Source organism: Diadema antillarum, unplaced genomic scaffold (genome assembly GCF_040938485.1).
Source record: "Diadema antillarum isolate AM-2024a unplaced genomic scaffold, OU_Dant_1.0 seq00000944_RagTag, whole genome shotgun sequence".
Classification (NCBI taxonomy): Eukaryota; Metazoa; Echinodermata; class Echinoidea; order Diadematoida; family Diadematidae; genus Diadema; species Diadema antillarum.
In genome coordinates, this window is record NW_027271793.1 from 123,798 (window position 1) to 151,721 (window position 27,924).

Consider the following 27,924-nt stretch of genomic DNA (forward strand, 5'->3'; position numbering starts at 1 on the left):
ACAATGTCTTTCATAAAAATCGGCTTGCATCGTGGTTATGAGAAGGCTGAGCAGTGCCATACCTAACCTTCAATCTCTACTTTCGTTTAACCTTTCAGTTAGAAACCACATGTAAAGCAAAGTTTCATTCCAAGGAAGAGAAAGCAGGTGTACATAACCAACACTCTCTAAAATTCTTCAGCCAGATTCCTGCTCAGAATGCTCTGTTGTGTGTTAATGTCTCTCTGTGTGTGCTATTCTTGATTCTGACATGTCTGCATATTATTATCTTTAATTGTTATTATGCAGTGTATTTTAATGAAGTTCTGTGTATATTTAGAATGCTTTCTTAACATATTTTGAAAGTATTCCAGAATCAGCTATCTTCTCCCCCTTATCCCTCCTATTTGGCCATGATTTCATAATTGTTCCAGTAGGACAATTTCGACGACTGCATTGTATTTATTGCAGTCAGTCTTTATGAATGTCAGCTAATACCCTATCATATCAATCATGGCAGTCAGTCATATTCATTCTGTTTTTGTCATAACCATGGTTGATGATCTGTAAACATGATTGACAAGTAAATATAAATGATAAGTACGGTCTGTTAATTCTCCCAGCATTTTCATTTAAAACTCATCTAGATTATTTCAGTCTTTTATTTGAACCAGAAGACAGTTCAGCATTTACAGTATGTGAATGACTAAATACCCAATGAATTGTGCATTGTCAAATGTACAGCATGTCTTCCATAAAATAATGGGCTGGTTTTGATGTAACATATGACATAACATTATCACATATGTCAACAATTCCTGAATGTGTCTTGTAAAACTTTTGCACAGCCTTGAAATGAACCTTGTCTTGATTTTCTCTCTTTCCGTTTAATAGGAAGATTTACATTTATATTAATAATCAAGTTCTCATTGTAGAAATTCTGCAGTTTGGTAGTGTAGTGTTCCTTATCTGATAGTAGCTGTGTTTGCATGCATGTGTGTGTGTTCATGTTGTCATATTTCCATTTATTTTGTTTATGTAGTGTTTGTAATGATGAAGTGTAACAGCAAATGCAAATACATACAAGATGTATTGAGGTCATAACTTCTGCTGAATGTTCCACCAGAGTTGCATTGAATATTGCAGACCCTCTTTGCTGATATGCTGAGTTAATATATTGACACTTGTGATGCGTGGCTATTTCCAGGTTAATTTGCTTTATTGCTTTTGAGAATTTACAGCGTCTTTGGAGTGTGTGTTTCATAGGTCAGACATCAAAGTAATCTGGACTGATGGTAGGATGGTGGAAAATTAACTCTTGAGATCGGTTTGGATATTATTGTTTTCCGTACCCAAACTCTTCATTTTATATTTTGTATGTGTTTACTTTTTTCTTTTTTCTTTTTTTGCTGTGAAAGAACGAGTGTTAATCAGTTCTCAAAAAAAAAGTAACTTCAACATGATGAAATTATGTCTGTGGATGTAACTGTAGTAATGCAGTGAGGTTGTAGTTTGTGATACAACAGAAACTACACTTTCTTCAGTACCCGTGTAAGTTGAGCTGTGTGAATGTATGGGATTTTTTTTTCTTTCTTCTAAAGCTCACCGTTGTCAAACAGGTGAATTATGACCCCCTCGTTGATCTGTCATCCTGTAGTATCACTAACATTAGATGAAGAAAACATTGTGACCACTTGCTCTCAGGAATATGGTGGTAATACAATTCCTTTGCAGAAAATAGTCACTTTCATCTGTAGTTTGCATTCATATTCAGCAGAAATAGTACCATGTAAAAGAGAAAGTTGTCAGGAATTCAAAAGTACATTAGGAGCTTGCATATTATGTACAATAGCAGAATTAGTATAATTTCTCAAGTTAGAAATTTGATGCTGTTGCTATGAATCTTTCTGTTCTACTTTTTATAACCTGAAAAGAATATTCTAGATACTAGTAATTTAATAGCTCTGGAAGATAGATACATTGTATTCTATAAATCTCTTACTCTTCCAAACCTCATGTTTCTTTTTATGGAAAATGTTCCACTGTCTACATATTGTGCTATTGCCTCTGCAAAACATGTTTGAAAAAACCAGACATCCCAGCATAAAAATTTTTTCATTCTGCATGTGTTTTTTTCCCCCAAACCTAGCCAAAAATTAAAGGTTCACTGGATTGTGAAAACCATGGCAGATCTATTGTAATATTGATATAAATGGATGTGTGGTGTCTGTTTGAAATCACAAGCACTGAGCATAAAGTGTCACTAAGGACCTCAGAGGACTTTGAATGGGGTGTGAAGTTAGTGGCGTGAAAACTAGTCCACTTCTCTGCTGAGAATGACTAACATGAATCTTGTCCCAACTCCTCTCTTACATTGCATCAGAATTCGCCAGTGCTGACGATGTATCGAGAGGAACACAGACTGACGGAATGCAGACAGCACTCTGCCTTCAACTTTCCTGTAAGTGGACAAGGCTGCAACCTTGTTTTGTTGTGTTCCTGTCTTTAAATGCTTTAAACTCATTACATTAATGATTGATGTACTCAAAGGTAGTTTGCATTCTGTGAGGACATGGTCACATGGGAGACACTGATGCTAGGCAACCTTGCAGGTGAAATGGCTACTCATTTCTCTGTAATCAAGAGATATGAGCACCATTGCCACCTATTGTGAGGAGTAAGGGTGAAATGCTATTAATATTGAAGACCTTGTTAATGAAAGGTAATCATACTGATTGAGTCCAGTGTAAAGTATAATGGAACAGAATTGGTGTGTAACCTTATATTGCATAGTATCCTTGATCTGCTAAATAAAAGGGAGATGAGGCTGCTTAAAGGCTCATGACAAAACTTGCATTGAACAAACCTGTATGCTGAGGGAATCATGAGGTCATTTTCTGAATGCAAGCTTCCTGTTGTTTTAGCTTGTTCATATCGAAAGTAAAGAAGGGTGATATACCAAGAATGTGTACAAGACCGCATAAGGGTGGAATGGTATCATAATCCTCATGAATGAGTATGGAGTGTGGATGTGTGATTTTTTGTTATGTTACATAATGCCAGAAATCAAATACAATACTGAAAAGCAAGATATTTTTGTGACATGAAATTTTCGCGAATAGGAGCCGATGGTCTTTGTTTGTGGCATGAAATTTTTGTGAATTGCAATTGGCAGTCAGTGCATATAATGTAGACAAGAACTTTTGTAAGCATTTTGATTTTGTGAATCTTGGTTCACAAAATTAACGTCTACTGGAGGATGGGTGGGTTACATTATGTTATTTTTCTTTGCCATCCCGTCTTTTTCTTTGCCATCCCGTCTTTTCCCAGTGTATGGTGCTTTTTGCCGGTCCCCGCAACTTCAAGGCAGAGCTCCACGGGACCTTTGCCAGTCTATGCGACGACCCTCAGCCCCAAGTCAGAGCGACACTGGCCTGTGGGTTCCATGAGGTAGGATAGAGGGCTCTATTGAGCTTGGATTTGTTAGCCTAGGCACTTCAAACAAATTATTCATTACATGGTTGATACAGTAGCTACCATTGAAATGACTGGTGATGGCAGTGACTCTGAAGTCTGCATCATGTGAAATTTTGATGGATCATTCCTATAATCTGTAATCTTCATAATCCATAAGGTGCAGTTCAGCCATTGGCTGCTCTTTTATCTTTACTATTACTGCTGATGCTGCTACTACTACTACCAATACTACTGTTACTACCACTACTACTACTACTAATTCTACTACTACTACTACTACTACTACTACTACTACTACTACTACTACTACTACTACTACTACTACTACTACTACGTGTACTACTACTACTACTACTACTACTACTACTACTACTACTACTACTACTACTAATGAAACTAGACCTCCCAACCATTCTGAATTTGTAGGAACGAATCTGGATGTTGTACCATTCACAGCTCTTGTTTCAATAGGAGTTTCCTATTTTTCGTGATAATTTTACTAAACACTCCTATGAGAACTGCTATTTCTTTCCTACTTTGTAGCCAAATCATCCCTATATTTCAGTCAGAATGGTTGGGAGGTCTGTGAAACATCCTTTTAGCATCCCATCTCTTTCATTTTGTCTATGATCTACAGGTTGCTCATCTCCTAGGAAACACAGTGTCCTGCATCCATGGTGAGCTGGTTAGCTTGCTGAAGGATGACAGCTTACAGGTATGGATCTCTCAATATTTTCATCTCATCTTACAAGAAACCTGATATAACATGACTACGAAATCGGCATTACCGGATTTGATTTAAAAATGACTTTGCTCTCAAGTAGACTCATGCAGGTCTGTCCACCCATGTTTTGCTTCTTGCTTTATTCCAAACTGGTGTATACATCATTAAAATAGAAATCAAATCTGATTGACATCACATGTGTGGCAGCTGTGATTTACTCCGTTTTTCTCCATACCAACTTCATACCAGGTTGTACAGGGTGTTGTGTCACACCTCCCCGAGACCTTGACTGCCTTCTCCAAAGCCAGCGCAAGCCATCACAATGACAACAAGGTATGAACAATTTGCCGCCCCTCACCACCCCCTACTTCTCAGATTATGAGATTTCTATCCTCATGTGTACCTTGGGCACTTGCTCCTTCCCCTGAAAGTTTTGTTTTCAACCCCATTTACACTTCTGAAATATGATCTTGCTTTCTGTCTTAAGACTAGCTCCTAAACACCTGTGTTTTCTTTATGCTAAACCTATGGACAGTCTATGAACAATCACAACACTATGCTACCACACCTACAGTGTATTTCTTCAGATAGACAGTAGAAAGCTTCTCTTGCATGTGTGTGTCTTCACAGTCCTGTAAGAGCATTCCTAATAGTCTACTCATGGCATGCACAAATGTCATTCTGGTTCTAGTGGTTTATAATGATAGATACTGTAGATACAGATCAAGCAAACATTGTTCCAATATGCTGAAATTTGGCTATGAGGGTTTTACTGCCTTAAGATCCTGAATGGCAATCTGGAATGGTCAGTCACTGTTGTAATGTTGGACTCAGATCCTCCTTCGCCCACCTTAATCATCGGATCGTCCTGTGTGGTCACCAATTTCCACTGACTGTATGAGTGTCACACCAAATGTACACCCCCATAAAAAATCAAGAATCCTGTGTTTCTTCCCACTTCCTGTCAGATGTATCTCTTTACTCGATATTTATCCCATCTATTCTTAGGATGTGATGGCTGTAAATCTTCCTGTAGCCTGTCTTTCTCTTTCCTTGGTCTGCAGTAAGATTGCAATTTGACCTATTATCTCCCAGATGCCGTGATTTCCCGTAAGGTTAGCTCCGAGTTCCCAGAAACAATGACTCAGTTTTTGATGAAACAAAGGAATTTATTCTAAAAAGTGCCCCAGGCAGTTATTTACAACTTGCTGCAGCTTCTGATAACAAGTCACACAGAAAGAAAATTTCTCACGAATGGAAAAATAATGCATTTAGTTCTTTGGACACAAGCCTTTGTAAGGGACAGAATACTATCTTTATAGTTTTGCTTCTACAACAGCTTGATATCAGAAATAGTGCAGAGATTTTGCACTAAGCTGATAGTAGCTGACTTGGGGGAAAGACTCATCACCAATGTCACTAGCTTGATAGGTGGTCTGACCTATGCCTTGCCCTGACAACAAGTAAAGTTGGATAATGTGACCTTTATGCAAAAGCTGAATCGAAATATCTGAGCAAAATGACACCCTCTCACATTTTCATTGTCAGATCTACAAAACATGGCCATGAATTCATGGTCATGTCCTCAACAATATCTTGAAATCCTTCTTCCGTGTCCTTTCAACACTGATAGGCCCTACCGTGCAGAGAAAGTAATCACTATCTTGTTTTCCTTTCAAACTCTTGATAATTTTAAAGCTGTAGTTAATGATTTGCATCCTTTCTTCATGCTGAAAAGTAATTGATGTTTTTTTTTACATGTGGAGAGGTATTTTCATATGCCCTTTGCATCCTCTATGATTTTATTTGCCTGTGAGTTTTTGTTGTATGATCTGTCATATCTTCCTCAATCTCCTCAGATGATAAACATTGCCATTTTTCCCTATCGGAGGGTAAGAGAATTTCATCTGTCCCGTATTTCATAGCATGCACAGCGATATGGCATTTACTTTAGCAGTAGACCCGTTTTGCGTCTTTCATTCATCTGGCATTAGTTTGCTGTCTATTTTTCCTGACATGCCTTTTTGTTTTGTTATGCATTTATTTTCTTGGTGTGTGTGTGTGTGTGTGTGTGTGTGTGTGTGTTTATGTGTGTGTTTGTTTGTGGGTGTTTGTGAGTGAGTGTGTTTGTGCGTGGTCATTTAGCTGCTACAGTGACACTTGAGATATTGCTTCATATGGCAAAGTTTTCTTTGTAATCAAGCCTGGGTTGCATAGAGGTGTGGTGCTCCCTTTTAGATATGGTTTTGTTTATGATAGATTTGTTTTGTGTGTGTGTGTTTCTTTTTTTTTGTGGGACTGATACTTGCTTTGATTTCCATATACATTTAGCCTGCTGATACAGAAATCCTTGTGTGCAAGAGAGATACTGTATACGCCATATATTTTGCGAGTCTAAATTTTTACGAATCGGGACTTCCCTACAATTTCACGAGTGGTCAAATTGGTGATCGTGGAGTCCTGTACTGAACGTAGAAATGTATACACGTACATCACATTCATATCGGCACTAGAGTCAATATTTTCGCATGTTTTTAATTTCGCGAATAGCAGCTGACTCGCGAAATTCGCGAAAATAAAAACCTCGCGAAATATTCAGCGTATACAGTATTCTGAGAGGAGATGGCTGTATTTATAGTGAAACGCCATTTCATGTTCATCTGCAAAAAGAATAGAGCTAAATGAATGACAAAATGATTGAGAAGTGAAAGGTTTAACATGTAATTTGTTCGTCGGACTAAGCTCTTTCTTATGGTTTCAGTGTAAACATAGAGTGGAGTTTCCCTTTAATAACAATATTCATGAACATTTGGATATTCATAGAGACTGACACGGCCTCATAGTTTATTGGCTGTAGCATAACAACATGGCAGTGCTCACAGGTTTTAGCCCATATTTGCTATTCCATGAAATCACCAGAAGATGCTGGTAAAACAGTGACATACATGTGCAGCAGGGGTATATATTATAGACACTTCATGTCTTCATTTGAAACTGGAAGTATGTATATATTCATGTATTTTCAAATCTTTAGCGCACACTGCATCTAGTGCAGTCTGTGCAGAGGAAAAACGATCACATTTCTATATACATTGCAAATGGCAGATGACAGCCATAACTTAACAGTGAGGTACGAGCTATCATTGCGCAAGAGCACATCAGAATCATCGGAACCCATTTTTGCTCCATCAAAGTGCTCATTAACAAGAGTTGCTTGCAGCCTCATACCTTCATTCATCTATTTCTGAATTAGTTTGGCAGAGTATCCAACATCTGTAGAGATCACAACTCAATGATTTCAGACAAGTTTACCAAGAAGTAGGTCATAATTCATTGTTCAAGATCGTATGGCATTTTCTTTTTGTTATGCCAATAGAAGTTGTCAAATTCATTTTATTTTTTGCTTGCAGGTCATTCTTGATAAAAAAAAAATAACAGAATTTTGTAAGATATTTGTGTTGATAAAGCATCAAACTAGGTGATCCACATGATCAAGAAATATGTGCGCTTGTAAAGTAAAACGTCATTTCGTTAAAAGTTTGAGTTTGCTCAGCATTGAATGCCATTCCTTATGAATGTTTAGAATGTTCTTGCAGTTTCTTCTATGTGTGTGTGTGTGCAGAATCACATGTTTTTATAGATAAAGTGAAGTCGTTATGACCACTTTTGGAACAAAAATTATTCTTATTCATGACACATGATATGCGATGCCAAATATTTGAAGCTGGGTTGGAAAATATTAATTCCACATTGTTTATCGCATGAAAGCAAAGGTATTTGACTGTTGTTTTTTGTATTCTTGGGCTTTTTTTATTGTGATTTATTACAATTGTCACTTAAAGTTTCATTTTTCATATAGGAGTATGTCTTCAGTGCAGTATTTTTTAGGAGGATGCTAATAAAATAATCATGGTGCAAATGGCTTACGATGTGGCTAATGAATATCAACTCATCAAACAGTGCTTTGTCAAGCTTCCTATGAAATCAAGATTAGATGTGCACTTTAGTAAGCTAGTGAAAAAAAAAAAATCCATCACAAAATGATTGCCCGGGATCAACAAAAAATACAGAGGGCATTAAATCTGCAGGTGGTTGTGTATTTACTATATGCTCCATTACTGTTCATTGTATGACATTGGGCATTTATTGTGTATCAAGCAAAAAGCACAGCAGAGTACTGCTGTATGTAAACTGATATAGTTGCTGTGCCATAAACTGTTGTAGCATCAAACAGGACATCTAGCTCCATCTGATCTTGATCGAACAAAAATAAGCCTCCCATGGTATTATATAACATGAGTCAATATTGATCTCTCCCTTTTAAATTTGTCTGTTGCTCTTCCCTAATGCTACCAATGCCTCCATCCATTCATCCATCCATTCATCCATCCATCCATCCATCCATCCATCCATCCATCCATCTATCCATCCATCCATCCATCCATCCATCCATCCATCCATCCATCCATCCACCCACCCCACACAGGTTACCGGTCTGTCTGACCTCATTCCGGCCATCTTGGCTGCCGAGAGCCGCGCGGCATCCTCCAGGAATTGGAGGCTCCACGTCGCTGTACTAGAGAAGTTTGCCTGCCTTCCAAAGTGCCTCACCAGCGAGCAGATCCATTCCAAGTTTGTGCCACTAGTCTTCAAGTACGTCACCTCCCATGTGAGTACCTGCTTAGCGTTGATTTTCGTCATCTATGATGTTGAATGATACATGTAAAATATGAAGCGGTGTGTGCCGGGGCTCTGCATCAGATACTGAGCAGTCCATTTCAATCAGACAAGGGCCCTGTTTCATAAAGCTGTTCGTAAAGTTACAAACAACTTACGAGCGACTGGTGATCAGTTCTTATGTGCTGTACTTATCAGAATTTCCATAATTCAGCACAAGAACTGATCACCAGTCGCTTGTAAGTCACTCGTAACTTTACGAGCAGCTTTATGAAACACCCCCAAGGTAGTCATTTATGTTTAATAGTGTTTCAAGAAGTGTTATTGTGTTTCAAGCAGGGTTATTATTTGTAATGTACACAGGTGAATTTACATGAGGATAATCTATAAATCTCATTTTCTCCTCTTCCCCTATTCCTGCATTGTTATTGAATGCCTTCCTTATTAAAATTTTTCTGATGGCATTGATTAATTTTCATATATGAAATGTGCAAACTTGCAGTGGGCCTTGCCAATTCAGCACGCTGCAGCCAGGACATTATGCGTTTTCATGAGAAACTGCCGAAAACTGGATCACAGGCAGGACATGTGCAACAGGCTGATACAAGGTAAGTTCCATCTGAATGAATATAGACTTGTGCCATTGAGCACAGGAAAACTGATGGTGGCAGTGGCCATTTGCAATAAAACATTGACGAAATTTGCTCGTGTGTATGTGGAATTGAAGCCAATCATTGTTTACCTCTTTTAGTGAAGTATTGCACCTCAGTTCAATGCAGAAAATCATGAATCATTGTGACAGACAGGTAAAGAAGGAGTATGAAGACAACTTAACTTGAGGAATATGTGTATCAGTATGATAACTACCCGTGATTGATATGACTCAGTTCAAGGTGCTCAGAATTTCCAATTTGGGGTTTTTGTATGTTTGTCATTTCACTGTCAGTGTTGTAGCCGAGTCTCATCTGACATGATTATGTCAACTAGTCATTGCTAAGCTTGCCACTTGTCTTCTTGCACCTTTGCAGAGTGCTGTAGGAGTAAGAGCAGTCGCTACCGCAAGTTATTCATCGACGTCTGCGTCATTGTCATGGAGATGTTCTCCAAGGCGTTCTTCAAGGAGTTCTTCATGGAACCTCTCATGGACCTTGCCTCAGACCCTGTCCCCAACATCAGGTGAGTCAAAGTGATGAGGATTCCTAATGTCACTAGGCGTGGTCAGAGGAAGGACATGATACCCTCTATGAAACTTGTTACACCCCATGTAAAGCTTTTGTCTAGATTCTCCAAGACTAGACTCCATGGACAGAAGAAAGTTCTGTGATTGAGATTAATATACTGGGTGCCTCATCTCAGGATTGACATATGACTGGTTAGCAATGCGATCTTGTATTTTTACTGATATCACCCTTCAAGAAAGAACATAATTCTGTAGCAGCAGAAAAATTGACAAAACAAATTGAAATGACTACATGCTGCCCAAGGTAGACTTCCTCTATATGTATGTGTAGCAGACACCATAATAGTGTTTGCACGCGAAATTATGTTATTACAGGCTGTGTATAACAGACATTATGTTGTGTGTGCTGCTGAAATTGTGTTCCACATTTGTGCTTGTGCTGCACAAAAACACACCCACAAACATTTATGGTAAATTGTAAACTTGCTGTTGCAAATCAGCCTATCTAAATGTGACTTCTAGTAATACACAAGGATGATGCACAATAGCTCAATTCCTATACATTTCTTTCTATGACTCAATATTCTGTGCCTGGCTTTTCCCCTTCTCCTCAAAGAAAAAAAAAAGGCAGAGATGGCCACCATCCAAATACTTCTGAAAAGACTCCTTCACAACAACCCATTTGCTGTTTTTTAGGAGCACTCACGATCTGTTCTCATTTTTTGCCCACTCCCCCCTCCCCCCCCCCCCCCATCCTCCTTTGGTTGCCTAGGTTACGGATGTGCACCATCCTGCCGTTGATCAAGCATCAGATGAAGCTCCCCGGAGACCGGGAGAACTTGCAGGCCCTGGAGATGGTGGTCAGGAAGCTGCTGTCATCTGAGAAGGACAAGGATGTTGATGCTGCCATCAGACAGGTGGAGGAAGCCAGCTCACCTTCTTACCCAGCAGCCAAATTTGACTCCTTTTTCTTTCCCCTAGTACTATCTCCTTCAATCTCTTTCGTCTCCTCTCCCCACTTGCTCCTAGTGCCGTTCCTCTCCTGGAGAAAAAAAAAAAGAGGAGAAAAAAAGAAGAAATATGTATGGTGCATAACAAACTGCTCCTACTCGTAGTGCCTTGCTTGTACATACTGTAGATACACTTTCGGATACAAGTGTTGCTGCCCTCAACTTGTGCCCCACAAATATATGAACAAACAAGCGAACAGGCAGACAAACAAACAAACTAGACATCTAAGCCATGGGGGAAAGGCAATTTTTTATACAAGAGCGCAATCAATCATTCTTTAAACCTGTGCCACAAAGTTTGCAAGGCAAAGGAGTAGTATTTTAGGGTTGCAATTTGTGTCATGCGTGTGATATGTGACAGATGTTGAAATTTTAGAAGTGCAATAATGAATAGTGCAATAAACTCTTTCACTGGTATTATATTTGTAATAACTTAGTATATCACATTGTGATTTAAAGTAAATGTTTGCAAAGATGAAATTACTCACATTGTCAAAGATTCTCTCTCCATTATTTTTCTACTGCCACTCTCCCAAAGGTTCTTAAGGCATTAATTTTGTTCAACTTATGTGTTTTTTTAGGTTTTATTTCCCTGTTTATGTCTACAAATCCTCTTTACATGTGCCCATGCGGATATGAATAGGGGGGAACTTTTGATTACTGGTACAGGCCACTCCTGTTATAACAAAGTCCTCAGAACCAGCAATTTTCTTTCATTACATGTAAATTTTGTTATAGCCAACTTATAAAGTGTATAAAGGATATAAACATGATAATTTTGGAACCTGAATTTTTACTTTGTAATGAAATTTTGTTATAACTGTGCTCATTATAACGGGAGTACACTGTATCTGCAATGCAACGGTGTTAATTGAAAGTCTGTCTTTGCCTATTCTCTTTACAGGCTGTCTTTGAATTGGACAGGATACAGGTCCAAGTTGAATCAGTAAGTTGTTAAATTCCTGCATCAATAAGTTTGTTGTTGAGATTGCAGGGCGATGTGTGGTGAGATGCTTTGATGTGTAGTCTCTTAATAGTCTCTGTCAAACAGTCCTGATATATATTCCTGTATGAGTTTGTAGTTGGGTGGTGGTAGTAATAGTAAATTAAAAAGTGTTTAGTCCCATCACTCTAAATTCAAAAAGGTAATATTCTAACTAAAGCATGACAAAAAGAATATGCCAAATGAAATTGGCGAAAAGTAGTTGAGTGGCTCAGTTTTTATTAGTGTTGACTTATTCTCATAAGTCAGTAGTGGAAAGTGGTGAATATATGACAAACATTAGTCTCACCTCTGTTTTCAACAGCTATATGTTATCTAAATTCGGTTGAGATTGAAATGATGTTGTATCATGTTATAGAGATTGTAATATTTGTTGGTGAATGTGGCAGTCTGCATGTTTGTATATATCATAGATATATACCCATACCTGTCCGTAAGAGTGTCATGTCGAGTGACCTTTATTGAGAGGTGGTCTTTGTGTTCAATTGGTGTTCTTAAGGGTTGCACGCTGTATTCAAATCCAACCACGATTCATTTTCAGCTAAGCAGCATGTCTCAGTACTACGACGACGACCTGCAAGACCGGAAGAAGGAGGCAGAGGAGCGGTCCATGATCGAGGCGGAGAAAAGGAACGCCGACGACGGGATGGAGAAAGGATCGAAGGAGAAGGGCTCCACCCGACACTCGGAGAAGAAGAAGCTGGAGAAGGAGACAAAAGTGGACAGGGGCTCACCGAGCCTGGCAAACTCCTCCTCAGCATCCACCTCCTCCCCATCAACCAACTCATCTAGGAAAGGTGAGTCTTGGGTTGCAGTGGTACAAGGTTGCTTTGTTAATGGATCATACCTTTTCAATAATCCTTTTTTAACTCTTCTCCTTTGCTGTGATACATTTGAAAGCAAGTGTTGACCTGTACAATCTAGAGTATTGTTTTCTACATACAGTGTATTTTGCTTGTTATCAGTTGAAAAGCTGAAAGACAACAATGTTGAATAGCTTCACGACCTTCTGGCTCTCAACGATGACATGGTGAAATTGTGTACTTTCTCTCAAGGAACTTGTAGAAAATGACAGCTAGACCAGAGCTTGTTGAATGAAACTTCAGCCACTACTTTAGGAAAAGCGCAGTCAGTTAATTAGCAATGACTGATTACTAAAATTGATCCAATAGTTATGTAGTGCAGACTCCAGAAATGAAGTCTGTGATTTGATAGCAGTTCACAATATAGTCTGCTCTTCTCACGAGTTGTCATGTACTTCAAGGAGGCTAGAATACTGCCTCTTTTGATGAGGTATGGCAAGTGCCACAAAGCTTGATAGATTTAGAAATAATCTGTAATGAAAAGGTCCTTTATTTTCTTCAATGCTACAGAACATATCTGATAGGTTAACCTTTGTTTTCTATACCTGTTTGATCTCAAGTACAACTCTTTGTGTAATCATAAATAATATGGTGACCATAACAAGGTTGATTTAATGAAGTCTTTTGAATCTTGCATGTTGCATGAATTTTTATGATATGCTTACACTGATTATACTTATCTGACTATACTTATCTGACTTTTGATTCTGTATTGTCTTTATTTTCTCTTAAGATAAGATAAGACTTATTTTGTTTTCACAAGTTGGAAGAAACTTATTCATCGTTCCTTTAGGGCAGATTTTATCATATAGACTGAATATCTCCAGCCATATAACTCAACTTTAGAGATGATGTTCATATTTCTAGAGAGGTGAATTAGCCTGCGAAGATGGCTGATTGAAACTTAAAGCTTTTTCTCGACAAAAATTGACCCGCAGAATTATGCAAATCTGAAATGGAAATATATGTGGGGTTGTATTTGTGAGTTTGCAAGATTCTCATTTGTTGATGACAGTGCAGAAAGCCACCAAAATGTTCATAAAACACAGATTTTAGAATAATTTTTAGTTTCCATGGCTCCCATACCTCGGGTTGGAATACAATTAGTTTTACTGCTTTCAGCAAAGGCAAGTACTCATAGTAAAGCCAGAAAAATCTTGTATTCTATTAGTAGTTCCCTTCTGAGAAGTCAGTTACTCTAGTGACATGCTTCCTGTTTATTGGGTCAGTTTGTAGTGAAACAGTTAGACTGGAAATGAAAGTGCTTCTCCTTCCATGGTTGCTGCAGTGTTGTGAGGCTCTGCAGGCCATTGGACCTTTCTGTGCATGTGACCCTCATAAAGTTAGTGGTTAGAGCTGTGACATGAATGATACAATACCATACAATCCCATTTGGTAGACTCATAGCAATTTTCCCTTTATAGTATTTTGGTGACGGAGGGATGAAATTGAGAATATGTTTGTATTCTCACGTCTTGTTTGTCCAAAATGTATGATGATTCTTGTGGCTCTCTTGACTTTGGGTGAACTATGCACAGATTGGTCCCGGAAGCTGATGGTTTCTAATCATACTATGTAGTAACAATGCATGGGGTGTGCTGTGAGTGTGTATCTCTCTCCTCTTCCCCCCCCCCCCCCCCTTCTTCATCCTCCTCCTCCTCCTCCTGTTTGCAGTGGCTAAAAGCAGCAGTGGTAGACAAGCTAGCCTGTCCTCCCGTACCCGTGGCTCATCCTCACCCAATGGGCCCCCTATGCACACTGCCATGAGAGGTAGGGGTCTCCTCATTCTAGTGCCTTTTACTATCAATGGCCTACAGAGGGGGCTTTCTGAATCTTGTACATAGACAAAAAAAAATTATATGCCAGTGCCAGTGGGTAGGAAATGTCTAATAGCCTTTCCTGTGAGTAAGCCCATAGGAACAGCATTAAGTGCAAATCTTGTCTATGAATGCATACATGTATAAGGAATAAAACCATTCATTGCTTGTGCTGTTATGTTTTTTTTGTAATAACTATGTTTTTTCACACTGCAAATATGATGTAAGGGAGGTAAGGTTTGAGATCTCAATACAGTGTAAAGGGGAAGTTTTTTGTGTTTTTGTTTTTGTTTTCTGTTTTAAACCAACGAGAGCTGAAGCAAGGTAATTTTTGAAATAGAGTAATTCAAGTAAAGTAAAGTAACTGAAGTAATTTAGCTTGTTATTCAATAATTCATGTGAAAAAGGAATCTGAAAGTTTATGTTGTTTAAATCTGATCTGTAGTGTGTAAAAGGTTATCAGTAAACATCAATGGGGAGCTTTAGATTTGCGACGCGGACGTTTAGACGACAATTGCATTGGCCGTTCTCCTTTCTCTCTGCGTCGTGTTGCAAAATAGCGTAAGATTACATGAAGACGCACCCTCTACAAAGTAAAATGGCGCCCCCATATGGTCATTGCATCAAGCACCTCTCTGCGTCGTGAATTTGAGCGGATGCTAAGATGGCCCAGAACCGACCGTGAAAAAGATCGATTTTGATAAGCAAGTTTGCGCTTGTGCGGAACAGGTTTTCATCCTCTGAACATCCGCGTCGTGAAAATCTAAACCTCTCTTACAATTCTTGGTACAACATTACACAGATGGTGCTGCAGTCATGCGTTGAGGTGACTATAGAATTGATTTCATGTGGGCAAAATACGTTAGTAATAGATTTTTATCTTCAAAAGTCTACTATCAGTTATCAGCATGCACTTGAAAAAATCTGAGGTGGTTTGTTGACCTTTGTATGTATTAATACCTGACTTTGTCTCTTTCCCACTTGGTTGGTTGGTTTAAAGCAGGAAAAAGTAAGTTACTTCCCCCTTTAATCTTCTCACGTGTCCTCCTCTTACTTGTTCATTTCTTCACCTTGAGAAATATTTCATTTGTATTGATGTTTGATATTAACTTCATTCAGAACCTTGTCACATTTCAGATATTTGTCACATCTAATGTATTACCTGTAGTGCAGTCTATTTTTGTGTGTGTTACCAAAGAATGTTTCTATAGTTTTGTGATATTCTTGAAAGTTTCATATACCTTTACCTTGTTTATTTCTGTGAGAAGCAAAGGCAATGACAGAACAATGTGTATCGCACAAGAAATTCAATCAAAGTTAAGAATTCAAAGGTTAGCATTTTGCTATGTCGGAGAAACAAGTCTCAAGAGTTTTTAAAGATTATGCGGGCAGACCTAGCTCTCTTTGTGGTCAAAAGCTTGCTGCCCGGAATGATAACAATATGACCAAAGCGTGTCTACCTAGCCAATGTGTTATAGCTGACATTGGACATTTCACAAATATTCTCATGAAAATGAATGATAATATAGAGTAATTTACATCACGCGAGGGAAAAATAAAAAGGAAATTAGGCATTTTCATTTTCTCTCTTTTTTTTTTTTGGTTTTATTTTGTTTTTGTAGACTCACCCTTCATATTATTTATCAAAGGCGCTTCCATACTTGCACAACCTGCACACTCTCTATCTTTCTCTCACACACACACACACATACACAGATGCACAGTCCTACAGATGAGTTCTAGTGTTTGCATGTGCATGCTTTGCGATTTGTATTGGATTCTTTTCGTTTATTGTTGTAATTGTGCAAATATCTCTATCATATAGCTATCAGATGCACCCTGTGAATCACAGTTCATAAAATATCCACATAATGATCATAATTCAGTCTAAGATTCATTGATTTATAGCATCTAATGATCGTGACTCAGTGTAAGAGTCAAATAATCCTAGCGTGTACTTCTACATGAAGTATCTTGTGATATTATGTAGAGGGAAATAAAATTTAATTGTCCTCCTTATCAAACTGTGATGCCGAGTGAGTTCAGATTTACACCTCAGTTTCTGCACACATAAAATTTCATAGAAATATAAAGGACAGGCAAAGGAGCATTTTTACATTTCATTGTGTCTGTTGATTGAAACCTATATGTAGACAGTTGTGTCAATATTTTGTGTACAAAAAAGAGAGAAAGGGAAAAACAAACTGGAACGTTTTATCCCAATTTTCAATATTTTGTTAGGCACATTCTACTGTCATGATGTTTATTATGAGGACATTGCTTTTGTAATTTCAATATTTTCATTAACACTAGAATCGATTATTAGAATGTATATTGTCATGTGCATCACATATTCCATGGATATTTTCCAAGATGTTCCTAGTAGTTTCCTTAATGTATTCTCACATAGTTGTTTCAGTTCATTATGTGTATGAATGAAAATGTACAAGTATATTTCATGACATCATTTGTCAGATATTGATCATTCCTCATGATTCCATTTAATTTAATTGCCCTCATATTTTTCTTATATGTTCGTTGTTTGTCTACAAGTTCTAAAACAGAAGAAGAAAAAAAAAACCCCAATCATCTAACATCATCCACAGAGCTTCTAAGCCTCCTCTAATCTACAGGAGGCTCCTGAAAACTTTGTCTTTGATATTTCATCATTTTATTAACAAGAGAAAGCTAAAGTCTCCCTCAATTTGAGAGATATTTTTAGCCTATTGAGATGCATGCCATACACAAGCATCTCCCTAATCAGTCTCTAGAACCTCCCCAGCTTTGATATGGGAATGTTGGCAGCCATGCATGTACATAATGAATATAAAAATGACAAGTACGGAAGAAGGAAGATACGGGCCATGATAACATTTAACATCAACCAGTCTATCGGATGTAAACTACAGCATTGTACAAGCAACTAGAATGGGATTGTCAGTGCAGCAACAATTTCATTTCTGGACATTGCATCACTGACTTCCAAGATTCTGTTATAATATGTTGAAATTCATTTCAATTTGGCAAATGAATCATAAACCTTTCATTTCTTGATGTATTTAGGTGACCAAAATATTAAAAAAAGAGATAATTGTGTCATGGATGTAGTCAAAGCCTTAATAAGGAGGAAGGGTAGTAGACACACTAGGGAGCATAATTCCCAAAAATAGTAGAGTAATATTTATGCTTTCCATTTTTACCTCATTTTTTAAGTTACATTCTGTTATTTTTTTGAAATTGTAGATTGAGGAATTATGCTGTTGATGACTTCTGAAGGTATATATGAGATAGCTGTACTGGGCCCTGTTTCATAAAGCTGTTCGTAAAGTTACGAACAGCTTACGAGCGACTGGTGATCAGTTCTTGTGCTGAATTATTGAAAGTCTGGTAAGTATAGCACATCACAACTGATCACCAGTCGCTCATAAGTTGTTTGTAACTTTACGAACAGCTTTATGAACCCCCCCCCCCCCCCCCATGGAAAGATGTACACAGTAATTTTGTATACCTCCTGTCTTACCACTCCCCTTTTTGTAGTTTGCTACTGACCATTTGCACACTTACAATGAATCCATTCTGAAGTGCTAGTTAGTGCCATCACACCATGCTACATGAGATAATCTTTTTCTAATGCCCCCATTTCTGTTCCCCCATCTATTCTGCTGTGTCCCATTCAGCTGCATCTCACAAGGCCCAGAAGGCCCAGAAGAGCACTGCGGCGGCGGAGCAGGCCTCCTCTGTGCCCCCATCAAGGAGCAGCCGGGCGGGGAAGACGTCGCCCCTGCAGCGGGAGGCCAACAACAATGTCAAAACCAATATCAGGTGAGGAAAGGTCAACTATGGTGATGATGATGATGATGATGATGACGATGATGACGATGATGATGATGATGATGATGATGATGATGATGATGATGATGATGATGATGATGATGATGATGATGCCATTACAGGGGATTAGAGCATGGCAAGCAGATTTGGCTCCAGATAGTAGACTAGAATAAAAAAAATTGAACGATGATGGCTGTAATTGATGATTCATTGGTATCACAATACCTCCAGCATGACTTGTCTACTGTATAAGCCGTTATTTTTGTGAGGGTTTAATTTTCACAAATTTCCTGAATCACTGTTGGACCGTGAATTTAACAATGCGTGAAAATGTTGCCAATGTCACCATGCACTAGGCTACTAGTGCCCTTAATAGCCTCGGTGTCGATTCGCAAAAACAGTACCGGTATCTCACAAAAATGTCTGTGACCTGCTCATTTGTAAAAATATCTGTATGTGAAAATAACAGCTTATACAGTATTGAAGAATGGATATACACACTAACAGAAGAGGCAAATAATTGGGTATGCTGACATGCTGAAATGTTTGAAAATTCATGGAAAGTTCAAGAATATGTATAAAGCAAGAGCATCATGTTCCCTTCTGGTTGCCAAACTGGAAATATGTGCAATTTTGTGCAAGCTGTATCAAAGCTTATGGCCATTGACACAAGAAAAGTAACAAGGTATTCTAAGCAACAATATGATTTTGCCTTTGTGTGTGTGTTAACTGTGTGGAGGACTTGGATTATGTAGTGACTTTATATAGAAAAAAAGATTGAGATGAGATTTCTGGCGATGGCTTGAGGAAAGCCAACATGATTAATGTGACATGTAAAATTTATGAACCCTTTCTACTTCATAGTGCACACAGTGTAATATTCATCAATGCAAGACAATGCTTACTGTGGTACCACCAAGTCTTGAATGAAACTGAACTGCATGCTTGGTGATTACTTTGTTTTTCATTCTGTGGTACTATCTGTTCAGTCTTAAAGGGACTGTCCCACAGTACTGGTTGAGGTGGGGATTCATGTCTTGAACATTCCTAAGTGAGATAATGAGAAACCTCTTATGAAATATAAAAGAGCATGTAATTTTGAGAAGGAGTCAACGTTTATTTGATGAAAATTGGTTTTCAAATGGCTGACCTGAGATATCCAAAAAGTGATGATAATAAAGGGCGACAGCCCACGCCTTTTATTAGGATCTCTTTGTTTCACCTTGTTTTTGGATATCTCAGCCATTTCAAAACCGATTTTCATCACATAAACTTTTGATACCCCTTAGAATTGCATGCTCTTTGACATCTCATAGAGTGGTTTCTGAATATCTCGCTAAACGTTAAAAGCTAAACCCTCACCTCGACCAGAACTGTACACACCCTTTAAATTTTTTAGCAAGAAGAATAATAGTTTTGGCCCAAGTTTCAGCTGTACTGGCATGAAAAGGTGACTGACTACAATAGCATGGTTACACTATGTTGCTCATGTCTTGCTGACCAATTGTCATGATGGTAGTTAGCAGAAATGAATTGGAATTTGGATGCTTTTTAAGATGTCATGAATAGACATACAAGTTGTTTTGCATGAGATTTATTGAAAGAGAAATTCTGGCTTTCGGGCAACATGATTGGCTTAGCTTTGAAGAATAGTGAAGAGAATGAGGGGAAAAAATTGTAAGATTCACATTGATTTTGGGGATCATGACTGTGGGTGTATGAAAGTGTGAAGGTTCGCATTGTGTATAGGGTAAAATTAAATCATGGACTCTGACCTTTTTGTTTAGCTATAGATTTCTGTCTGGTATTTCTTAACTTTGGAGAAAAACAGAAGTCATGAGATTTCTTGATATCCACTTTAAAATGCCTGCCTTCTGACTTGAAAGTTTGTGTATGTCAAATGTTATTCAAACCTCTGTAATAGTGCTTGAGTGAACTTCACAATGTTTGTTTGTGTTCTCTTTGTTTTCTCCACCCTCTCCCCCTCCACCCTCTCCCCCTCCTCCTCTTCTCATCCCCTCCCACATCCCACATCAATCTTCCGTCGTGTGCGGTGTTGATTTGACAACGGCCACATTTGAATCGCTCACTTCCTTGTTTGCTTGCTTGCTTGTGCTGGCCTATCTGTTTGTCCACTCCAGTCGGTCTAGGTCTGGTTCTGATGGGTTGCTTGCCACTACGATGATGAGGAACGCCTCCTCAAGGTTTCCACATTTTCACCCCTCCCCCCCCCCTTCATTCTTTTCCCCTGCATTTGCCACTTCACAGCTTTGTTGTTGCCTTGCTGTGTTATTGTCTTCAAACAGGTTTTGTGTTTTGCCTATGAAGAGGCCCTTCACCATCAAGCATACTCACTGCCTTTTTGATTGCACCTGCACTGGCATACTATGCTACCAATTTGATTATCCATTCCCTTTTTGCTTCTACTCGTATAGTTTTGTTTTGAAATTTGCTTTTGCCAGTTACCTGTAACACAGGAACTAGTGTTTGTTGTTCTTTAACCTGGAATTACCATTATTTAACCTAGTAATCAACAGTTTATAGTTTTCAGAATATAGAGCATTTTTATGTAGTGAACGGAGTAAATTAGATATTATGATTCAAATGTTACAATATGAAAGGAAAATGGAGCTCCATGATTCTGTCAGTAAAAGTTAGATGGATTTTTGTTTTTATTGTAGTTAAAAAGATTTAATGAAGAGGTGTAGATCTGTATCAAAGATGAAATCTTTATTGCAACATAATTTTGAAAGTTCTCTTTCAGCACTTAAGACTAGTTTTAGTAGTAACATTTCCATCAAATCTTTCTGAACTGTGAGCATAGCAAAATTGTGTCTCCCTATGAGATAATGGCTACTGTGTCAACATTTCTGATGTGCTAGTAACATTCCTTTCACTAAGGTTCACGGATTTTACCCCCCCCCCCCCCCCCCCCCCCCCCCCGCACTGAGTTTGAGAGTGATCTGTACTATCAATATGAACTCAGAATGTTAACATGCAGTCACAACTTGGCTTACTTGTGACAAATTAGGTGTGATTCTATATCACTGCACAGTGATCATGTAATTTTTGTCTGTGAGTGTGTGAAGCATACGTGAACATAATTTTATTTTAAGCAGTGATATGAAGGCAAATTCAACTGTCAGCATTCAACTGCTGGTTGTCAGAAAGCCTGCTACTACTTCTAACTCAGAGTGCACTCATTCACATGTACACTGTACTCTTGTACATTGAGTTGTGATACATGGCGTGTTTCAGATTTAGATGCAACATTTCCTTTGATTTCTCATGGAATAGTCAACAAAGACCAAACCCACTGAAAAAAGACAAACAAACAAACAAGCAAACTTCCCACTTGGAATAAAGAGAGCTGCAAGTATCTAGATTAACTCTTGAGTACATTAAGGACATATCCCATGAGATTCAGTGATCCTTTGCTTTTGCCATTGTTTATCTCCTTCGCACAATTTGGAAACCCTTCCTGACCTTATCTGGGCAAATTTGATAATGATCCTTTTTGTTTTCCACCATTTTAAATACTACTAATATTTTTTTTTTATTCAATAATTTTGTGAAGAAATGTAAGTACATTCTTGAATTGAAATGCTCAACTAATTTTGTTATTTCTTGACCAAGTATGATTACAGTGGTTATGCAGACATCCCAACCATTCTGAATTTAGAGGAAAGAATCTGAATTTTGGCCATTCCCAGCTCTTCTTACAAAAGGAGTTTCCTACTTTTTTTTTTCTTGATAATTTTACTACACACTCCTATGGGAACTGCACTTTCATACTTTTGAGCCAAATCTTCACTGTTTTTCAGTCAGAAAGATTGGAAGGTCTGGTTATGGGTTATCTATGAGATCATAATGGGATCAAAGCATTTTCACAACAATCTGCTAATGTGTAGCATGTGTACACACACTTACACCTACATAAAGGAAATATTACAACTGCTTGTCACAAGTTTGATGTGATTGAACTTTGCTGTGTTTGTTGACAAGATTTTATCATGCATCAGAGTTATTTAGCTGTGAAAAAAGTTTTTACGGCATTGGTATCTTTGAAATCCAGAGCCATTTTGTTTGCTTGATTTTTTGTATTTAACAGCATGACATTGTTAGCTTGAAATTCCGGTGTTTTAGCTTTGCCCATTGGTCATGTACGTACAAATACATAATTATACTAAACATTGTTTTCTTTTTCTTTAACAAGTCCTGAATGAATTTCACATACTATAAAAGTGGAAATTTTCGCGGTGTGGAAATTTTTGCGCATTTCGCGCAATCGCGCAACCAGAAACTAGCAGGAAAATAAAAGCACGCAAATATTTTTGCTTGCCATATGTTCCTGTTCTTACTGTCTTGATTCCGCAAAATTATAAACATGCGAAACTCTTCTTACCTGGTCAAGCGCGAAAAATTAGTCGCACGAAAATATCCACTTTTACAGTATATGCTATTCCTTGAAGGTACATCACATTAGTAGTATGTTACACAAAGAGTTATGACTGACTCCAGTAATATGAGAATTTTTTGTTGTTTTTTAGTTGTTTCTTCTTTGATGGTTGTAATCACATGATTATGGTAATTCTCTGAAATGGACATAGCAAATTTGCAGCAGTAATGCAGTGTTGTGTTACTTTCACAGAATTCCAAATTGAGTGGATGTTTTGTTTGATTCATGAAATTTAGCAGTCAACATTAGAATGATGCCTGCACTTCCATTGTAAGCTATGGAATTTAGTGTAAGGTAAATACTGATATTCAATAACTATGTGCCTGTAGAATCTGCAGGGCAAAACATGTCTGTATCACTTGACTTTGCTTTTGATTATTTTCTTTCCTTTTTTCTTTTTTTTTTTTTTTTTTGGGGGGGGGGGTAATTTGTTTGACACTTTGTTTCCTCATGTTGTTCTCTCTTGTATTGCCTACTGTTCATTACATTTCTTATAAAACCTGCAAACTCATTTATGTAAATGAGCATGTACACTGTGTATTGATTTATACATATTCATATACATTGTATTCGTTGTTCAATTTGTCAATGTGTTTTGTTTTTTCATTTTGTTGCTAGGACTAATAAAGTAGTGGAATACAGTAGCTCGGTGGTGTCCCATACAGCCAGCAGTGCTGCCAAGCGGGCTAGCAGTGGAGGGCATGTCTCGACGAGGTCAGGTACGATCAACAACCTAGGAAGATGTTCTTACATTGCACTGAGAAAGAGAAACAACAGCTCACAGTGAACTGAATGAATAGTTGTATTAAACAAGGCAGTTTTTTTTTCTTTAGGTGAATGTGTCATGTATTTCGTAAGCATAAAATTTGCAAATGGGGACTTGAGAGAGACTATCACATCTGGTTAACTTCATTATAGAGAATAGCATTGGCAGAACAAGACTTATTAGCATTATCTCATTTCAAGAAACAAACTTTGTGATTCCCTTCCTTAGAGACGATGGTGCTTTGCGTTTCCGTAAACGGGGGGCCGAGGAAGCAGTGTTTCAGTGTTTGGTTTATTTGCAGATGTCAGTGAACTTAAGAAATTTTTGAGAATAGAACCAAAGTGGAGTATTTAATATATTCATTAACACATATTCAATATTCATATTTAATGTAGATTTTGTTTGTCCATTGCCCCCCCCCCCCCCACCAAAAAAAAAAAAGAAAAAAAAAAAAGAAAAAGAAAAAGAGACGTGTTGCATTACAGGAGGATTCCAGGAACTGGCTCATCTATATCAGGGAAGGTGTTGTAATTACTTTCAGCACATGATCAGTTTACCTGCTTGTCTTTAGTAGTGGTCAAATCGTAATATATATTTCCTCTTTCCAGTGAGAAAGGAAAATAAACAGTGAGTGAAAATGTAGATGATGAATCAATAAGGTTCCACACGTGCAATTATTGCCCCAGGTTCTTGCGGCATTGATATCTTCTGAAAACAGTATTTACTGAAATTTATGGATGGCTGTGTAATAATGGAATGATTGATAAGGTCCAAGCACAGTTTCCATGTGTTGAGAACTGTTCCAATTTGTTATAAAATGCTAATTACAGAGTCTGCTATTACTTGTTTAGTATGAGGTCACAAATTGTGGTTGATCCCCAAAGTGCTGCCGTTGTGTTCTGTTTGCTCAGAATCTCGCAAGGGCTCGGCGTCATCCACGAGTTCGACCAGTTCCCGTTCCAGCTCATCGTCTGTGACATCGTCCTCCACTTCGAGAACGTAAGTACTGCGTCTCATCAAGAGTCCCATGCATGTGTGAGCTTCTTTGAAAGTCAGTATTAGTGCAGAGTGGCCCAATTGCAAACTACCCAATACTGCAGTAGAGATTTTTGCAGTGTGGAAATTTTCACACATTTCGCCGGACATGAAACAAGTGCAAAAATAAAAGGGCATGTATGTTTTGCTTGTAATACATAATAATATTTCATCTCTTTGAATCCATGGAATTAAGAACATGCAAAATTCATTTCAACCAACTGCACAGGAAAAATTACTCGTGCAAAATTTCCTCTTGTGCAGTATATCAATGTTTGCCTATGTGAAATCTGTTAGACATTTCTGTCAGTGTCATATTTTGAGTTTGCTATTTGTTTTTATATTTGGGCATTCATGTGGTTCTTCATGTGTGTGATATTCTTGATGTGGAATACGTAGTCCAGAAAGCTGTTGAGTTTTGTATGGGAATGGGACACTGAGGAAGATGGAATGTCCCCTGTGTTGAATCAAACTACAATATGATGCCATGTAATATGACAAGCTAAAGTATATATTACTAAAAACACAAAGAAACTATTTATCCAATAAGTATTCTTGTTTTTTCCCCCCATTTAAAAGTCGTTCATAATTTGAAAACTTTATGCAATATATACAATACTCTGTAAGTGTTCATGTGCTTTCCTTTTCATTCAGGAGAAAGACGTCAACACATAAAACCTGATGTCGAAGCAAAAAGAGAAACATCGTAGGAGCTAGAAACATTCTGACATGATTGTGGAAGGAGCAGATTCTGGCACAAAGGGAAGAAAGCCAAAGCTCTGTGTGCCATGTGACGGGAGGAAACGACCGACATGAATCAGCTGGTGTACATGCCTTATCCTGGATGATGGGGAAATCCCCCATTCTGGATGATGGGAAATCCCCCAAAGACATGTGTAAACAATAGATGATGTAATGCAGGCAAAATGGAAACAGATGAAAGATTCCAAAAGGCGAGGCACCGGTGAAGCTGAAAAGTAGCTTGTCCCAGTAGAGAGGAATTATTTATGATTTTTTGTTTCATTCTATTATTACAACAATTATTTTTCATTTGTTTGATAGGGGTAGTTGTGCATGTATTGAACTCCAAAGAAGCATGCTCTGTCACCTGAACAGAAATGGTATGGTTTTGCCAAGAATGGATGGAAAAGTGGTGATCAAAAGTGGACACGATGATGTTTTACTGAATTGTGATGTCAGTGTTGTTCTCTCTGTGATTCATATTATACTGCCAAAGTTTAGAAAATGGTATTCAGTCTCTTGATAGTTGCAAACAGAAGTGTGATCTTCCCATCCATTTCTCTTTGGTGAGATTGTGTGGCCTTTCTAGAAAGAGCGCATATATTTTGATACATGAACAAGTGAACTGTGGAAATCCTTACACATCAAAATTATACTTTTCTGCTGTATTGAAACAGAGTGTGTACCAGAGTCTCTGGTGCTCAGTGATGACACCAATTTGCTGACTATTGCTAGTACTGGCAGTGTATGGATTGAGACCAATGAAATCTCAGCCCTTCCATTGGCCTAGTTACTGTGTTTGTCTGTTCTTTATGGCTGCTTTGCCAGGTGATACAATGAGTAAAGCAGAATCGTATAGCTGCATAACAATATGGGTCGATACCCTCTCACATATTCTGGAGTGGTGTTCCATTTCATTTATATTTTTCCTGTCCAAAGATTTACTTTAATAGGTATTCTAGATGATATTAGTATTTCATTCAAAGTTGATATCCAAGTAGTTTGGTTCCCCCATCTCAAGATCTATTCATTTAGTGACATTATGTGCTGATATTCTTTGAATGCTGTTGGCACTGAAGATGAAGATCAACTCTGTGATCATTCTTACACTGTATTATTATGTCATACACTCTTTTCTCTCATGATTATATTGCTTTCTTTTTTCATTTTTAATCAGCAGTTAATGAGCAATTGTATTCAGTGAATAGAATCAATGTTGTGACCATTTTTTTTTTTTTATATTTAGTACATTTTGAAGTTTTGACTAAACCTGGATAGTGTGTTGTAGCCTGCAGCATACACATGAAATACCAGATATGTGCAAGTTTACGCTAACCCTGTTCTCTGTTTGCACATTGGATAGAAATTTTGAAACTCTTATTTTGCACATATCATTGGTTTCATGACAGTTTATGGGTGAAATAAGCACATTTCATAGGAGAAAAATTATGCACTCTGGCAAAGTTAGTTTAGATGGATAGGTTATGGCAAAAGTAGTCATGGGTCAAACCAAAAGAAAGGAAAAATTACAGAATACCACTGTTGGACAAGAAAAAAAGACCCTCTGAACAGTAATTTTAGCAATGATAAACATCAATATTCAACTTTTGACTATAAATCTCCTTTTAAGATTTCCGTGTTGATTAGCTCAATTGGACAATATCTTCCAGGTTTCTTGTACTTGATAGCTATCCTCATTTTGTGTGTTTGTGTAGACAGTGGCGTATAGGGGCGACAGTCCAGGGCCCCATTTCATAAAGAGTTGATTTGATGACAACTCTTTGCTGGAATGACAATTGTCATGGTAATGACAAGAATCCAGCTTCCTGATTGGCTGTTTGCTGTGGGAAGTTGTCATTCCAGCAAGAGTTGACATCCTAACATCTTTTATGAAACGGGACCCAGATGTGCAACAGCAAACATTGCCCAGATTAAATCTAGAAGGGATGGATGTCAAAGTGCACCATTCTAGAGAGGAGGAGCCATGTTTCTCAGAGCACATGAAATAGCTTACACCCGAGTGACTGAACTGAAGATTTAAAAGCAAGAGTATCAGTTCCGTAAGTTCTGTTGGAGGTGACTCTCAAAAATTTGTCATATTAGGATATTGATGTGGCATCCCATTTGGGTAGAATTAGTCCTGGCTGATACTTTTTCACAGGATTAATCCTATTGTCTGTGAACCTGAGACAAATTTTAATGGCAAAGTACTTTAACATTTCACCAGAAAGCAGAAATATTTTTAGTATCAAAGATGAACTTGCGATTTGGTAAATATGACATGATATCAGATATTTCAATCAATGGCCCCCCCCCCCCAAAAAAAAAAAAAAAATCAAAAAAAAAATCAAACAGGTAGGAC

At 37.9% G+C, this 27,924-nt stretch overlaps 1 protein-coding gene and 1 long non-coding RNA gene across 2 annotated transcripts in view; both read left to right on the forward strand.

Annotated features, from left to right (window-relative positions):
• The window catches only part of LOC139741661 (serine/threonine-protein phosphatase 4 regulatory subunit 4-like), a 59,655-nt gene extending 41,099 nt beyond the window's left edge, over positions 1–18,556 (forward strand). Inside the window, exons 13-23 of the mRNA XM_071652241.1 lie at positions 2,363–2,440; positions 3,310–3,429; positions 4,094–4,171; positions 4,430–4,513; positions 8,667–8,849; positions 9,360–9,465; positions 9,886–10,033; positions 10,810–10,954; positions 11,952–11,993; positions 12,592–12,847; positions 18,408–18,556. Of these exons, the coding sequence (XP_071508342.1) occupies positions 2,363–2,440; positions 3,310–3,429; positions 4,094–4,171; positions 4,430–4,513; positions 8,667–8,849; positions 9,360–9,465; positions 9,886–10,033; positions 10,810–10,954; positions 11,952–11,993; positions 12,592–12,847; positions 18,408–18,556 (1,389 nt within the window). The remainder of the gene's footprint in view (positions 1–2,362; positions 2,441–3,309; positions 3,430–4,093; positions 4,172–4,429; positions 4,514–8,666; positions 8,850–9,359; positions 9,466–9,885; positions 10,034–10,809; positions 10,955–11,951; positions 11,994–12,591; positions 12,848–18,407) is intronic.
• Positions 18,557–23,571: 5,015 nt separating this feature from the next.
• On the forward strand, positions 23,572–26,044 carry LOC139741655 (uncharacterized). The gene is made up of 3 exons (XR_011711633.1): positions 23,572–23,739; positions 24,698–24,785; positions 25,476–26,044. It is a non-coding gene; the product is annotated as an uncharacterized lncRNA (long non-coding RNA).
• Positions 26,045–27,924: the final 1,880 nt, after the last annotated feature.